The sequence below is a fragment of the Passer domesticus genome, chromosome 3, assembly GCF_036417665.1.
Source record: "Passer domesticus isolate bPasDom1 chromosome 3, bPasDom1.hap1, whole genome shotgun sequence".
In the NCBI taxonomy this organism is placed as follows: domain Eukaryota; kingdom Metazoa; phylum Chordata; class Aves; order Passeriformes; family Passeridae; genus Passer; species Passer domesticus.
In genome coordinates, this window is record NC_087476.1 from 114525226 (window position 1) to 114540060 (window position 14835).

Here is a 14835-nt window from a genome sequence, read left to right on the forward strand (position 1 = left end):
ACAGCGTGGGACTGGGTGGAGCTTGGCTCATTTATTTAAATAAAACTCACACGTGTTTAGGAAGAGACAGACTGGATTCAACCTGAGTTCTCCCAGCCAGGTCCTCGTCTACCTGAACGTGGAAAATGTCTGTCTCCTTTCAGCAGAGGCCAGGTTTGCTGCTGTCTTGATCTCTACAGTATGGAAGGCAACCTGTGGCTGGACCTGAGAAGTGGGGAGCGTTGTGGCTTCAGCAGAGATGTATTCCAGGACATGAGGCCTCCCCTCCTGGCGGCGCAGATAGCCCTGATTTAGCAGGTGCAGGATGCAGGACAGCACGTCCACGCTGTGGCAGCAGAAGCTCAGGAACCGCACCCCTGGGCCCAGCTGGCCCTTCTGACAGGCATCGATCACCTAGGGCAGCAAGGGAGCCCCAGTGCAGTGGCTGCAGCCCCCACGCAGCCCCTGTGCCCCCTGTGGCCCTGCAGCCCCGTACCCTGAACACCAGGTTGTCGATGTGCAGCTGCTTCTCCACCTTGAGGACGCGGCTGATGAGGCAGCACAGGACGTTCCTCTTCCTCTCCAGGGCGCTCACCTCGGCCCTCTCTGTCCGCAGGTAGCGCTGCTGGGGCAGCAGCCTCAGCTGGCGGCCGCAGCTCTGGGCCAGGGCGGCCTGGTTCAGCCGCAGTGCACCTGCAGCCAGCCCCAAGCCAGGCTCAGCCAAGCTGGAGCTGGGCCCTGAAGGAGCCCCAGGACACACGTGTGGCTGGGGACCCAAGCCGGGCCTCCTGCGGCTGCCTGCACCGCTGCCACCCCAGCCCTGGCCCCCACATGTGGCCCCAAGCCACAGCCACACACACGGGCCCTGGCCCTGGCCCAAGCCCACACAGGGACCCAGACCCACCCACGCTGAGCCAGACCCCGTGCATGACCCCGAGCACCACCCCACACATCACCCCCAGCCCTGCACTGGCCTCAGGCCCCACCCTGACACACACACCTGTGCCCCAAGCACCAAGACGTGGACCCAGCCCCTCACCAGCCCTACCAGCCCCTGCATCCTAAGCCCAGCACCCCCTCGGGGTTCAGCCCTGCCCTGGGTGCCCCAGCCCTGCACTCACCCCCTGGAGTGCAGCTCCCCACCAGCACGCCCTGGCCGTGGGTCAGCGGGGTCAGCGCGTGGTGCACCAGGTCAGCAGGGAGCCCCGTAGCCTGCAGCAGGGCCTCCACAGCCACCTCCTGCAGCACGGGGTGGGAGAGCAATGCCCAAGAGTCACTGGCCACGGGCCCTGCCTCAGAACAGGGTCCTGTGCCCCAAACACCACTGCAGACCCCACCAGAAGGGAAGGGGGGACACGGCCCTGCCACGCCCCAGCCTCCACCGCCTCCCTGGCCCCACCGTGGCTCCAGCCCCTACCTGGGCGCTGTTGAAGCACAGCAGGATGTACATCTGCAGCGTGGACACGTGCAGGACGCAGTCTCCAAACTGCAGCTCGGCGTGGCCCAGCCACGTCCACTGCAGCCGACGGGGCTTCGTGCACTCCCAGCCCAGCTGGCTCTGGCCTGCCGGGGACAATGTCAGGGACAGGGACGGGGACCAGCCCTGCCAGGCACTCCCAGCCCACCACCCCTTCTGCCTGGGCTGCCCTCCAGGGTCTGGGCACACCCCTGGGCACAGCACTCACTCTGCCGGCAGAAGTCAGCAAACTCATCCAGTGGGGAGCTCAGCACTGCCGGGAAAAACCTCCCAGGGTTATCCATGTAACAGAGCGGGGAAACGGGCCAGCAGCGCGGGGACAGGGCCAGCACCTTCACCTCTGGCACGTCTGCCACTGCAGCTGGTCCCAGCACCTGGGCACAGGGGCACAAGGACAGCTCAAGTCAGTCTCCGGGATTCTGCCAGGAAAACCGGCAGCCTCCGGCCTCCCCACGCCCCCACCCCTCTCACCTCGTCCGGGCCCGTGTCCAGCTCCAGCAGCCGCTTGTCCTGCTCCTGCAGCTGGAAGAGGCAGAACTGCCGCTGGAGCTCCTCCGACTCGGCCAAGTTGCTCAGCATATCTTGGGGAAAGCGGCTGGGGAAGCACAGCCCGATCTGCTCCACGATGCCTCCTTCCAGCCAAGATGGCCCTTGTGTCAGCAGCCGGTCCCCCAGGTAGTGCCTGCCATGGCAGCTCCAGTCAGGGCTGGGCCTGAGCCCTGTGGCCATCAGCCACCCACCAGGAGACAGCCACAGGTCTGAGCCCCATGGCACACGGGCCTGGCAGCACACGCGTGTCCCCTCCCTGTCCCCAGCAGGGAATGTAATTCCACACTGGCAGCTCCCATGGGCCCTCCACACCCCATGATGCCGTAAAAGCAAAGCAGGGGCAGCACTGCCACAGCAGGCCAAGCTCCCCCAGCACAGCAGGCCACGCTGCAGCAGGCCCCTGCTTCTGGGGAGACACAGCAGCCTCACCTGTAGAAGTGTTCAAAGGTGTGGGCAAACTCCAGGCCACTGAAGACGACGAAGGGCTCCAGGAACTGCTGCAGCCGCTCCAGAGGCCCCGTGCTGCCCGCAGCCCTGCGCAGCTCCTGGATCCGCACGTCAAGGTAGCGGGCAAACTGCTCGCTCACCTGCAAGGGACAGGGCAGGCTGCAGACAGGACTCACCGGCTGCCCACAGCGCAGGGCTCTGTGGCTCAGGGGGGAACAGGACACCACCCACCCAGAGCTCAGGGGGGAACAGGACACCACCCACCCAGAGCCTGTCCCAGTGCCGAGGGCCAGGGCAGCTCCCCAGCCCCTGCCCGGCCACGGCACCGGGGCTGCGCTGCCTCCACTCACGTGCAGGGCAGTCAGGAAGGAGAGCTGCAGCAAAGCCCCCGCAAAGCCCTGGCCCAGGGCCAGCACGAAGGCGGCCTGCTGCCCGAAGAGCTCCTCCGTGGCCCCGCGCAGCCGCCGGTACAGCCGGCAGTAGCGCTCCGCAAGGTCCGGCGCCTGCCCCGCCGCCTCCAGGAACCGCTGCACCTGCGGGAGCGGCGCAGGGCTGAGCCCAGCAGGATGTGCCCTCGGACATCCCCAGCCTGCCCTGCCAACACCAGCTGCCTGCTCCCGCCACTCGGGGCCCTGCTGCTGCCCAGGGGCTGTGGGGGCACTGGGAGACACAGCAGCAGCCCAGCAGGAAATAACAGCCCGACACCGGGCCTGGCTCTGGCCTGGCTCACACTCGAGCCATGCCAGGGTGCCAAGCGCAGCAGGGCTGTCCCTACATCGCTCCAGGCTCTGTGGAGGCCAGGTACAGCCCTGTGCCATCCCCATGCTCCCAGGACACTGCCAGACCCCACTCCCTGCTCCAGCCACACAGGGAAGCTCCCACACCCCTCCCAGGCAGCCCTCCAAGCTCTACCTGCTGCTGCACCACGCCACGCCAGCACTGCGAGATTCCCCACAGGCCTCTCGACTTCTCCACCACCACCTTTGCAGTCCTGGCCGGCACCTCCTTGTTCCTCCTCTGCTTCCCACCTGCCAAGGGTCAACCCCAGGCTCAGTGTGGCTCCGTGGGCAGGCCCCGCACACAGACCTGCCACAGCAGGGCTGAGGGGACGCTGGGGAGGCACGGCCACTGCTGGGGCATGGCCACAAGCCTTCCCAGGCTCAGGAGCCTCTGTGCCATAGGATGCTCCCCAGAGGAGCCCCATGGCACAGCCTGGCACTCCGGAGCAGCCCCAGGGCAGGGCAGCCCCTGGCTCACCAGCTGCTCTGCTCTCCTCTGGCTCGGGGCCGCCGGGCTCCACGTGCACCAGGAGCTGGGTCAGGCGCCGCACGCAGGATCCAAAGGCAGCCCCGCGTCCCGAGGCACGGCGGGGCAGCTCCACGCTCTCCAGGTACTCACCCAGCAGCCAGGCCAGGGGACTGACACCATCGGGGTCTGCGAGGCCAACCAGGCTCTCAGCCAGGTGCCTCTGCCTGGGGCATGGCCCGGCTGGCTCCCGGAGAGCGCAGGTACCTGGGCTGGTGATGCTCTGCACCAAGGGGTTCACCAGGGCCTCCCAGAACGTCCTGCCCAGAGCCCGGGCTGCCTCGTCGTCGGGAAGGAAGCGGTTGGCAAAGCCCTGCTCGTGCTGCAGCGCCCGGTTCAGCCTGCAAAGGGACCGGGCCGCTCTTGGTGCCAAGGGCTAGAGAACTCCCATGGCAAAGCAGAGCGCAGTGGTGGCTCCCTGCTCTGTCCTTTGCCAAGGCACAATGGCTCCCTGGCCCCACTGGCCCCAGCAGGCAGGGAGAGCCCCTTGCTGCCCCCAGGGCCTGCCCCCAATGGCCCTTGGGACACTCGCAGCTCCTGCCAAATGGGGGCTGTGCAGTGCCTGTGGGACGAAATCCTGGACATGCCGGCCCCTGGGGGGACCAGCATCCTGCTCCGGGGGGTTGGCCCAGCTGAAACCCAGATGACCCCAAGGTGGCCCCGGCCAGGAAGGACCACTGGTGGCCAGGACAAAGCAAGGGCCCCTCCCATCCAGGTGGCACAGCCAAATGCTCCTTTCCCAGCCCTGCAGTCCCCTCGCAGGCTGCCAGCCATGTCCCCCCCGGGCCCTGGGACACCAGGGATGCCATGGCACAGGCAGGACACCGCTCACCTGCCAAAGAGCTGCAGCAGCCGCCCCCGGTCTCGGCAGATCTCCTGGCTCCAGGCGTGAGCCCGAGCGGTGCAGGAGAGGAACGTCCGCCGGCACAGCTGCTCCCTGAAGATGGGCCAGAAGGTGGGCTTGGGACCCAGCACCTCGATGCCACGCACACGTGTGTCAATGCCACCCTACGGGACACAGGGACCCTCGGTTCCTCGGCTGGGCCCCAGCGCCCCACGCTGCCAGGCCCAGCCCCTGCTCCCCCACCTGCTGGCACCGCTTCACCCGGATCTGGATGACGGGCCAGAAGCGGCTCATGTTCTCCAGCAGGATCACTCTGCTGTCCGAGGGCAGGATGGTCACCTGCAGGGAGGCACCGAGCCCTCAGCGTGACAGCAGCCCAAGGAGGCTCCCACAGAGCAGCTCCTGCCATTCACCCCTCCCCGAGGGCACCTCCCCACTCCCACGGGGACTCACCGCATTGAGCTCCGTCCTGATGCTGGCAGGGCTGTCCCCGCCCAGCACCACCACCCTCGATGGCATATAGCTGGAGTCCTCGCTGGCCACCAGCATGCTCAGCTCCCTGCAGCACAGCAAACACGGGGCTGCCCGCTGCCCAGCCATCCCCGCCTCCCTGCCCCAGCCCCAGCCCTGAGGGCACCACGCCCTGCCGGCCTCCTCCTGCTGTCCCCAGGACAGGGGACACTGTGGCAGGGCTGGCACACATCCCCAGAGCCCTCTCCTCCACACACAGCCCTGCGGCCCAGCCCCACCTGATCACCACTCCACACTGCATGTGCACAGTGATGAAGTGGGAGCCGGTGCTGCCGTTCGACTCCCAGTAGGTCCTGGGGTTCCTGTCCGTGAGCTTGCTGGCCTGGTGCGAGTTGGAAGAGACCTGCACCTTCTCCCAGCACTTGTCCTCCTTCACCTCCATGCTGGAGCCTGTGGGCAGAGCTCATGGAGCTTCCAGCCACCAAGACTGGGGTCAGCACCCCCTGCCTGCACTCACCTTGGCACAGGTTGTGCAGGAAGACATCAAAGAAGGGGATGCTGATGGGCTGGTGGCTCCGGCGGTGCTCCTCAATCTGGCCCAGGACCAGCTGTGGCATGGGGCAAGGCTCTTACCAGGAGCCCCAGGCCCTCCTCCCCTCAGCCCCCACGGGGCTGTGCCAGGCAGGGAACACAAGGCCGTCCCTCAGCAGCAGGGACAGCCTGATTCCCCAGACCCAAATCCCCAGGCAGCCGTGCCTCCCAGCCCACCTGGATGCAGCCAGCCAAGATGCTGCTCGTCAGCTTCTTGTAGAGGCTGGCGTACTTCTCACACTCTGCCACCAGCTGCAGCAGGGCCGGCGCCAGCGACGGGACCGTGCTGTGCTTTTCCAGGGCTTTGGACAGAGCCTCGTGGGTGCCCACGTGGCACATCACCACCACACAGTCCTTGCTGGCACTGCCCAGGCGGTGCAGGCAGCCAACGACCTCCTGCAGCACCTACTGAGACGCAGCCGTGAGCAGACGGGCACTGCTGGCAACTCCCGGGGCCCCCACAGCCAGAGCTGCAGCTCCATTCCCCTCATCCCAACCCCACCAGCGCCCACCAGAGCCTGGCCAGGCACAGCCAGACTGGGCACGTGGCCACCGGGACACGGACACGGCCAGGACAGCCACTCCCCACCTCCCAGTGCCTCGGACACAAGGCCAGGCTGCCACCAGCAGGGCCCTGCTTGCCTGGCCAGCACAGCCACCCTGCCTGCCACGATCCCGGGGCCCCCTCACCTCCCAGCTGCTGCTGTGGGTGATCAGAAAGGACACGCAGGGCTCCACACACTCATGCCAGGGCAGCACATCCTCCTGGTAACTGTCCAGGAACTTGTTCAGGATCCTGGGTGACACAGGGGGCCTGCTCAGGCCGGGCCACAGGGACAGCAGTGCTGCAGGCAGCCCTGCTTCCCTGCCCCACCTGGAAGGCACCTCTCAGGGACTGGGAACCAAGGCTGCCCTGGCCCCTAGCACACCCCACCAGCACCCAGGCATGTCCTCTGCTGCCTCTGCATGTCCCCACCAGCACCAGGCACAGCTGCTGTGGCCCCACGTGGCCCTGTGCCCCAGGACACACCAACTGGCACCTGCCTATGTGCTGTGGTGAGCCTGCCTCCAGTGAAGAACACCCCACCAGGACCCACAAACACGCACCGGGTCTCCCCAGTGTGACTCCCAGCACTCACACACCTCATGAGGGGGTCCCAGACCCCCCCACTCACCCTGCACCCACCTGAGGATGCTCAGGCTCACGGCCTTCTCTGTCCCCAGCAGCTCCAAGCTGCGCAGCAGCAGCCTGAAGCAGCTGTGGTCCTGCAGCAGCTGGGCCACCTGGCCAGAGGGAGCAGGGCCTTGGCTGCAGAGCTGCCGCTCCAGGGCCACCACCACCTCCTTGGACAGCACGCCGTCGTCCAGGCCACCCAGCAGCATCTGCACGCCCTTGGGGTCCAGCAGGAGCTCTGTGCCTGCCGTGACAAGGACAGTGAGCCCAGCCCAGGCACTCCCCTCGGGGCGCTCTGCCCTGTCGGGCCGGGCAGCCCTGCCTGTGGCACGGGCAGGGTGGGCAGCACGGTACCTGCTGCCTCCGGGCCCAGGGGCAGCCCGTGCTCTGCCAGCCGATTGATGGCGCTGAGGGCCAGCACTGCCTGGGGGCAGCCGCTGCTCTGCCCGGCCCTCCAGCAGCTCTGCAGCACCGCCAGCAGACCGCAGCTGGCCAGCTGCTCCGCCAGGCCCCGGTGCCCGTCCATCAGCATGTTCACCACCAGCAGCCCGTTCTGCACCCCTGAGGAGCCCCTGCAGGGACACAGCCGTGCCACTCTCCTCTGCCAGGCACAGAGCCTCCCCTGCACCCACAAGCCACCTGCCCGCCCTGCCCGTCCTTCCCCCTGCACATTCCCCCAGCCTCAGCCGCTCTCCACGCTCTGCCCCTACCCTGGGACCCTCTGCATGGTGCTCAGGGCAGCAGGGATGCTACTCAGCAGGCTGGCACAGCCCTTGCTGGAGGCAGAGCCGATGCTGGCAAAGATCTCCCGCATCATCTGCGCGTCGCCGTGGTTCCAGGGCAAGCTCTTCCCGCCGGCGCCTCCCGGCTCAGCGTCCGCAGCTCCCACCAGCACCTTCAGGGCCTGCGAGGAGAGAGCAGCGTGCAGGGCAGCGGCCCCTCCACCCCGCCGGGGCAGCCCGCGCTCCCCGCCCGGCCCGGCCCGGCCCGGCACTCACCGCCAGCCCGGCCTGCTGCACCAGGGCCGAGCAGCCGTGCTGCTGCATGCAGCCCAGCACGGCCCGCACGCCGCCCTCCGTGGCAAAGGGCACGCGCCACTCGTAGCTCGGGGCCAGCAGCACGGCCAGCAGCCGCAGCGTCACCGCCACCAGCGCCTTCTCCGACACCTCCGTGCTCAGCAGCTCCACTGACACCTGCACCAGCTTCTCCCTGCGTGCGACAGGACACCTCAGCACAGCTCCTTGGGCCCCGACAGCCACCTCCTTCCTGCCCGCGCTGCGGCTGGGACCGCCCTGCCAACGAGCCTGCCTGGGACAAAGGGACACAAAATCCACCTTTCCTCTCGCACACGCCACCCTTCACGCTCCCGCTGCCACCTCCCGCTCTTCCAGCCCGGCACCGTCCCCCAGCCTGCCCACAGGGCCCTCCCCAGGCAGCAGGAGGGGTGTGCAGCACCCCAGCACTCACCCAGCGCTCCCGATGCCCAGCCCGCCCTGGGCTGTGCCGACTTGCTGCTCCGACCTGGGCTCCTCCTCCAGCATCTTCAGCATGTGCTTGAGCCCAGCTAAGCGCAGCCCCACCGCCGAGCTGCTGCTCTGGATCACCTCCACCACAGCTGCAACCTTGGCCAGCGAGCCGCTCTCGCTCAGCCCCTCGCAGCTGCCCAGCGCTGGCCGGAGGGACGGAGCCGTCAGGGCACCAGTGACACCTCCAGCAGCTCCAGTGCCACACAGCCACAGACCCGGCGCCCACAGGCACCCCCACTTCAGGCAGCCCCGCCTGCGTGGCCCCGTGCCCTGCCCAGAGCCTTCCCTGTGGAGGCAGCAGTGCCGCTGCCAGCACCGCGCCTGTGCCCAGCGTGTGGCAGGACATTACCTTGGCTCTGCTCCTCCGTCACCTCTGGCAGGAACAGCCCTTCCCTCTCCAAGAGCTCGCTGAACAGCTGGGAATCCGACTTCACTGCCACACCGCGGCCTTGGGGCGGCCCTGGGGCTGCAGAAAGGTCTCCCTCCGCTGCCTTGGCCATCGTGCCTTCAGGGTCTGTGCTCCTGTCACCCTCTGAGGACTCTGGGGTGCTCCCTCCACCATCCTGCTCTGCCCCCCTCCCCAGGAAGTGTCTGGCGTAGACACGGGAGCCACGCAGGTCACGCAGAGAGCTGCCCTGGCACCGCTTCTCCAGGACCTGCAGCACCTTCTGGGCCAGCTCCGCAGGCACCGACAGCTGCACCAGGGCTTCTTCATCCACCTCCGACAGCCACACCCAGGGGACAAGTTAATCTCGGGCTCCACACACACCCCATGGCCCTTGTGGTGGCCACTGCCACCACGGACAGAAAGGCTGCACAGCCAGAGGTGCCCAGGGCCACTCCCCACTGCCACCCTCCCCTGCCTGTCCCCTGCCCAACTCCCACCAACCCACACCTCCCACCCGTGCTCACCACCCAACTGCAACTGGCAGAATGACCCCACGGCCTTGCCTCGCCTGCCCAAACCTTGCTGGACAGTCACTCTTCCAGTCTGGGCACACTGCCTTTCCTCTCATCAACACTCACTGCTCTGCTGGGCAGAGCTCTCCAAGCTTTTGCCATCCCCACTCACCCTCCCATTTCTGCCCCGTTCAGCCTGTCCCTGCACAGCTCACACCTGCCATCTCCTCCCTAATGTTCCCTTTGCTCCTCCCTCCCATTTCCCTGCTGCAGGCACTGGCCCCTACCTGCTCTCCCTGGTGCTCCTGGATGAGACAGGTGATCTCTTTCTGCTCCTGTGCTTCCAGCTTCCTCACAAAGAAGAGCAGCTCCCACCACTCGGCACGGCTCAGTGTGTCTGCAGCCCTGGGCAGCCGCTGCCCCAGGTAAGGCAGGGAGTACAGCCCCCCCAAGGGCTTGCACAGGAATGGCTGTGGAACTGCAGGGAGCAGAGCAAGGAAGGGCACTGTCAGCTCTGCCAGCTCCCCCATCCTCTGCTGCACAATCCTCATTCCCCAAGGAAAGAACTCATGCTGGGCAGAAGAGGTCCCCACCACATCATAGCTTGCTGGGGGAAAGGAAGGTGACAGGAGGGCAGTGGGAGAGTTGGAACATGCTTGAAGGAGACAGACAGGCTGCTCACCTGCTCTCAGTCTGTGGTTTCGTGTCAGGATGTTCACCTTCTCCTGGCCCTCAAGCTCCTTTCGTTCTGAAGGGCCGATGATCTCGACCATGTGCCAGTGAACCCAGTAGGTACAGCCCAGCGCTTGCCAGTACACCTGAGGATGAGAGCCCAGCACACACCCAGCTGGCGGAAGGCAAACCCAACCCCACTGTCCCCGTGAAGGCTGCACAGGGGAGCAGACAATCCCCTTGGCAGCGCCTGCTCGCCCTGCAGCGATACCTGCACCGGGGGCATGCCGTCGTTGCTGCGGCGGAATTCGCCCTCGTCGCCGGCGCTGACCTGCTCGTAGTCCTCGAGCATGCGCACCCGCATGCCGCTCGCCAGCGTGGCCTGCACGTACTCCACGTAGCTGCTGCGGCTCGGGAAGGCCGAGCGCGTCTTGAAGGTCACGGGCTCCTTTGCTGGGGACGCGGGGGCTGCTTCGGCAGCAGCGCTGGCCGGGGTCTTGTGCTGGAAGATGGAGCGGGCAGGGCGAGGCCGCGGGGCCCGCTGGCGCAGCGGCTCTGCCTTGTGCCTGTGGCTCCAGCCCATCACGTGCACCAGCTCCGAGATGAGGTTTGCCATGGCCATGCTGAACTCAAACTCCTGCTTCACACGGCTCCTCTCCTCAGGGACGGGGCTGGGCACAGCACAGCCCTGCTGCTCCTCTCCCTGCTCCACGCCACTGCTCAGCTTGTCCAGCAGAGAAGTCACGCACAGGTAGCGCTTCACCAGCACAAACAGCTGCTTCCCAGGGATCTGCAACAAGCACAGCTCTCACACTCAGTCTGCACAGCACCTCCAGCTCTCTCTCAGCCACCAGCTCATTCCCAGGCCGGCTCCCGGGAGAGCTCCGGAGCAGCTGGCAGCAGCAGAGACCTCTCAGCCCACCCTCCCCTCCCTGCTGGCAGGCCGGGCTCTGCAGCTGCCTCTGCACCACCCCCAGCCCCTCACCAGGCCCAGGCCCTGAGCCAGCTCTGCCAACAGCCAGTCCTGCTCACCTGCCCACCTTCAAGCCCCCTCTTGTCCCGGGCCAGCCCTGGCCCCCCACTCCCAGCCCTCCTGGCCCCTCGTGCCCCAGGGCTGTGGCTCTGGCACCACCTGCGGGAGGTGAATCCCCTCGAAGGACAGGCAGTGCTCTGCAGAGGACGTGATCTCAGCAAACAGCTCCAGCAAGGTGCAGCGGCTGTCAAAGTCCATGTGCTGCTCAATGCCATCCTGCTGGCTCAGGGACAGCAGCACATGGCACCAGATTCCTGCAACAACAACAACAACAACTCTTCAGGCCCCAGAAAGACAACCCTCACCCCACCTCCCTGTGACACACAGAGCTGCAGGGAAGGAACAGCTTTGCTGCTCAGTGTCACCTGCTCCACCTTCTGTCCCTTCCTCTGGACTGGCAACATTTTGCTCCATGGTGTATTTTTTCTACCCCTAAACCTGAGAGATTCTCACAAAGCAGCAGCCCCAAATAACTGATTCCAGAACAGGATCCCAGGGAAGAAGAGAAGTCAAGTTTTAACCTGAATCAGCCCCTCATCTGCTCCACTTCAGAGCTGCATGAACTTGGGCACTAGGACAGGGAAAGCCGGATCTCCTGTGGGATACACCACAGCCAGCAACCTTCCAGGTGCACCCAAAACTCATCAGGCACTTCCAAGCCATGGCAGCCCCTCCTAAATGAGAGAACTGGGTGAGGACCAGCCTCTACCCACCAGGGGTGTGTCAAGCCCTTTGGCACTGGTCTTCATTGCAAGAAAGGAAGGAGATTGTCTGTTCCTCTAAGTGTATCCAGTCAAGGACATTTTCACTGCAAAAAGTCAAAGTAGGAAGGAAGCCATAAACAAGAACATAAAGAATCACAAACCTGACCGACAAATGCTAATGGATGCAGTGAGGAGAAACAAATCTGGTCAGTCATAACAATAAGTAAGGACATCTGGACAACAATTAATAAGGACATCTGGCATGTGAGAATGATTATTTTTCAGTAAGATTATCTGATTAATTGGAATTGGCAAGGAACACAAAAGGGAGTGCAGAGAAAGGGCTATAAAGGGGGCCAGTCATGTTTAAACCACAGCTGGTCAGTGTGTTTGTCTGACAGTCCTGTACCTGATTGACACAGTTTGTCCTACTTTCTTACTGAATCTTTACTAAGTCTCTCTCTACTCTGTGTGTGTGCTGCAAAGGCTCAGTGCCAGCTGCTGGTGAGACCTGCACGAGTGGCATTTGGTACCACAAACTGGAGCCTTACTGGGGCTGTGGGAGCCCTGTGGAGTCAGTCAGGGGAGTGAGTGACAGCTGGAGGTGCCATCACTCCCTGGATCAAATCACAGATTTGAGCCTGGAATGCCAGTTATCAGGAAGGCTGGTGTACAGCTGACCCAGATCAAATGACTCAGGTCTGATCAGGGGTGTAGGAGTCCCTGGCCTGACGTGCTAGCTACTGGGGCAAGTGCAAGGGTCTGTCCAGTGCCAGTGCCTGGAGCTGGCAGGATCCTCAGTCATCAGCCACTAGGGAGAGAACAGTGTGTGTTCTGAAGGACAGCTGCTGGAAGGGAGGCAAGTGAGAAGCTGAAGCAGGACTGCAGTGCCTGGGGCCACTGGGAAAGGGTGAGTGTCTGCACCTTTCCCAACCCTGCTGTGCCTGTAACTCATGCTGGAAGAGCAAGGAGGAGGTCCTGGGTCCAGACCGAGGTATGAGGTGGGTGGGGGCTGGTGCTGGAAGTCCCAAGGGATGTGTGACTGTGGACTGTGGAACAAAAGTGCCACAGGTTTACTAGCAAGCATCAGGCTTAACAAACTGATGAGCAGGGGGATCCCTGAGACTGGTAGAAGGGCTTGGATCCAGGCACATTTGCAGGAGAGAGGGGCCATGCTGGTACCCAAGGGATCCATGAATGTGTGTGTACTTGTGAACCTGGAAAATGCAGTGTGTGCTGGCAGGAATGACCTGTCTCTGCCAGACAAAGAGCAGGAGGGGACATGGCTGGCTGTGCTTGTGTTTATGTGAGTGCTGCAAGTGTGTGCTGCCTGTGTCTCTGCTCCAGGATGGACAGTCAGCTTTGCTACTGGTTGAACCTGCAAATGGGAAAGCGGCAGCTGCATCTCTCAGCTTGAGAAACTCCAGATTCCCCAGGCTGGGCTCCAGCAGCGGAGCAGGAGAGGTGCTGGGTAGGAGACAGCCACCCTTTACATTCCTTCAACTCCTAAGAGTTAATCAGCATCCCAGCTCAGAAACCTGGCAGGGGAAAGAGCTTCAAACTCCAAGAGCAGTCCAGACAACTGCAGCCACGGAAGTCCGGAAGATCCTGACTGATTTTCCCCTTTTGCCAAGAAGCCCCGAGCCATGCTGCTTCCCAGGCACCCCTCCCAAAGGCCTGGCACCCCTCAGTGCCCAGCACCCCTGAGTGGCACCGAGCAGGAGCAGCCCCCACCTGCATCCTGAGCGCCCAGAGCGCGCAGCATCTCGCCGGCACCGCGGCGGATCCGCTCCTCCCGGTGGCACAGCATGGCCGTCAGCAGCTCCAGGGCTCCCGCCTCCCTGAAGGCGCCCGCCAGGGAGCCGATGCCGGCGTAGGCGCCCAGCACGCGCACCGTGCCCAGGACGGAGCACGCGGGGGTCCCGGCCTCGGCCAGCTGGCGCCCGGCTCGCCGCACCAGGCTCCTGACGTCGGCCTTCATCTCCAGCAGCGAGGCTTCGTCCAGCGCGGCTTCGTCCCGCGGGACGGCCGCGGAGCAGGGACCGGCCGCCTTCTCCTGCCTCGGCCCCTCCGGCCTCCTCTGGCCCAGCAGCGCCGGGCAGCTGGCGCGCACCTCTTCTGCAGACATCCACAGGGAGATGCTCTCGGCCCTGCTCTCGGCAGGGCAGGCGCTGCTGCCTCCCGCCGCTCTCTCTTCCGAGCTGAGGACGCTCCACCGCACCAGGTATTCCGGCCGCTCGTCGCGGCCTCGCCGCTGCCGCAGCAGCTTCTCTGGGCGGGCCTGCAGTGTGGGCCCCAGCTGCACAAGCAGGGTGCCATGGTGCTGCTCATTCACCATGGCAGCAGGTGTGTCTGCGGAGACAGAGGGGAAGCAGGAGCTGGGGAGAGGTGGCTGAGGCATGCTGTGGCTAGAGATCCATGTTCCTGTGTGTCACAGTGCTGGTGATACGGCAGTGCAGCCATTAAAATGTGCTTTTATACCGGCTGTACTCAAGAACAGTGCTGTACAACCCTAACACAGCAAGTATGAGATATGGCTCACTTTGTCTTTGGAAAGCCACGTGTATGGAGTTACAAGAGAACAGGGCAAAACACAGTGATTTCTGGGCTGTCAAACAGACTGCGGGCACGGCAGGAATGCAGACAGCAGTGCCCAGGAAGGGCAGCTTTCCCCAGGAGGCTCAGCTGTAACACCTGGCTGTGTGCAGACGGAGCGAGCTACCCGGGCCAGGCAGAGCCCGCTGGCAGGGTCGGGGCCAGTGCCAGTCCGCGCTGCAGGCTGCGCTGCACATCGCCCGGCCGGGACCGGGACACGGCGGGGGCAGGCCTGTGCCGGGGCACACATGCGAAAGGCAGGCGGCACGGCACTGCCATCCCCGTGGAGAGGGCTCCTGCGGGCCGGCCGCGCCAGCATCAAAGCTCCTTCCAGGCGCGGGCAAAGCGAGAGCTCGCCGGGCACCGAGCACCGGACCCGGCCCGGTTCTGCCGCCGCACCCCTCGCCCGGCCGGCCTGAGGCCGCGGCTTCCCTTAAAGGGCCCGGGCCCGTCCCGGGTGGGCTCCGCTCGGGGCGCTCGCCGGCCCGCCCGGCCGTGCCCGGCCCGCCGCCCTCCCTCCGCCGCGGGGCCGCGCCGGGGCCGCCGCGTTACCTCCGGCACCGCTCCC

The 14835-nt window shown here is 65.1% G+C and overlaps 1 protein-coding gene across 2 annotated transcripts; it reads right to left on the reverse strand.

Annotated features, from left to right (window-relative positions):
* Nucleotides 1-16: 16 nt before the first annotated feature.
* On the reverse strand, nucleotides 17-14055 carry LOC135297577 (cullin-9-like). Of its 2 annotated transcripts, XM_064415283.1 has the most exons (29): nucleotides 13407-14055; nucleotides 11068-11222; nucleotides 10207-10725; nucleotides 9946-10081; nucleotides 9551-9741; nucleotides 8713-9082; nucleotides 8305-8506; nucleotides 7836-8046; nucleotides 7548-7741; nucleotides 7192-7409; nucleotides 6850-7081; nucleotides 6354-6459; nucleotides 5841-6068; nucleotides 5590-5680; nucleotides 5351-5522; nucleotides 5055-5160; nucleotides 4845-4940; nucleotides 4590-4765; nucleotides 3965-4098; nucleotides 3710-3886; nucleotides 3365-3480; nucleotides 2803-2985; nucleotides 2435-2592; nucleotides 1928-2138; nucleotides 1665-1830; nucleotides 1397-1542; nucleotides 1101-1218; nucleotides 476-672; nucleotides 17-393 (listed from the first exon to the last, which is right to left on the reverse strand). In XM_064415283.1, exons 1-29 carry the CDS (start codon nucleotides 14008-14010, stop codon nucleotides 109-111), a joined length of 5898 nt encoding a protein of 1965 aa, XP_064271353.1. In that variant the 5' UTR covers nucleotides 14011-14055; the 3' UTR covers nucleotides 17-108. The 2 variants fall into 2 exon arrangements, with proteins under 2 accessions (XP_064271353.1, XP_064271352.1); XM_064415282.1 differs by lacking the exon at nucleotides 13407-14055 and having other exon boundaries at nucleotides 476-601; nucleotides 11068-13220.
* Nucleotides 14056-14835: the final 780 nt, after the last annotated feature.

Bases quoted from the DNA above. Each gene is read 5' to 3' on its own strand.
- LOC135297577 (XM_064415283.1), bottom strand. From the start codon at position 14,010: ATGGTGAATGAGCAGCACCATGGCACCCTGCTTGTGCAGCTGGGGCCC. The intron at 6,460-6,849 runs GTGGGTGCAGGG...TGTGTCACCCAG, and splicing joins GTGAGCCTGAGCATCCTCAG to GATCCTGAACAAGTTCCTGG. The intron at 4,099-4,589 runs GTGAGCGGTGTC...GTCCCTTTGCAG, and splicing joins CTGCTGCAGCTCTTTGGCAG to GCTGAACCGGGCGCTGCAGC.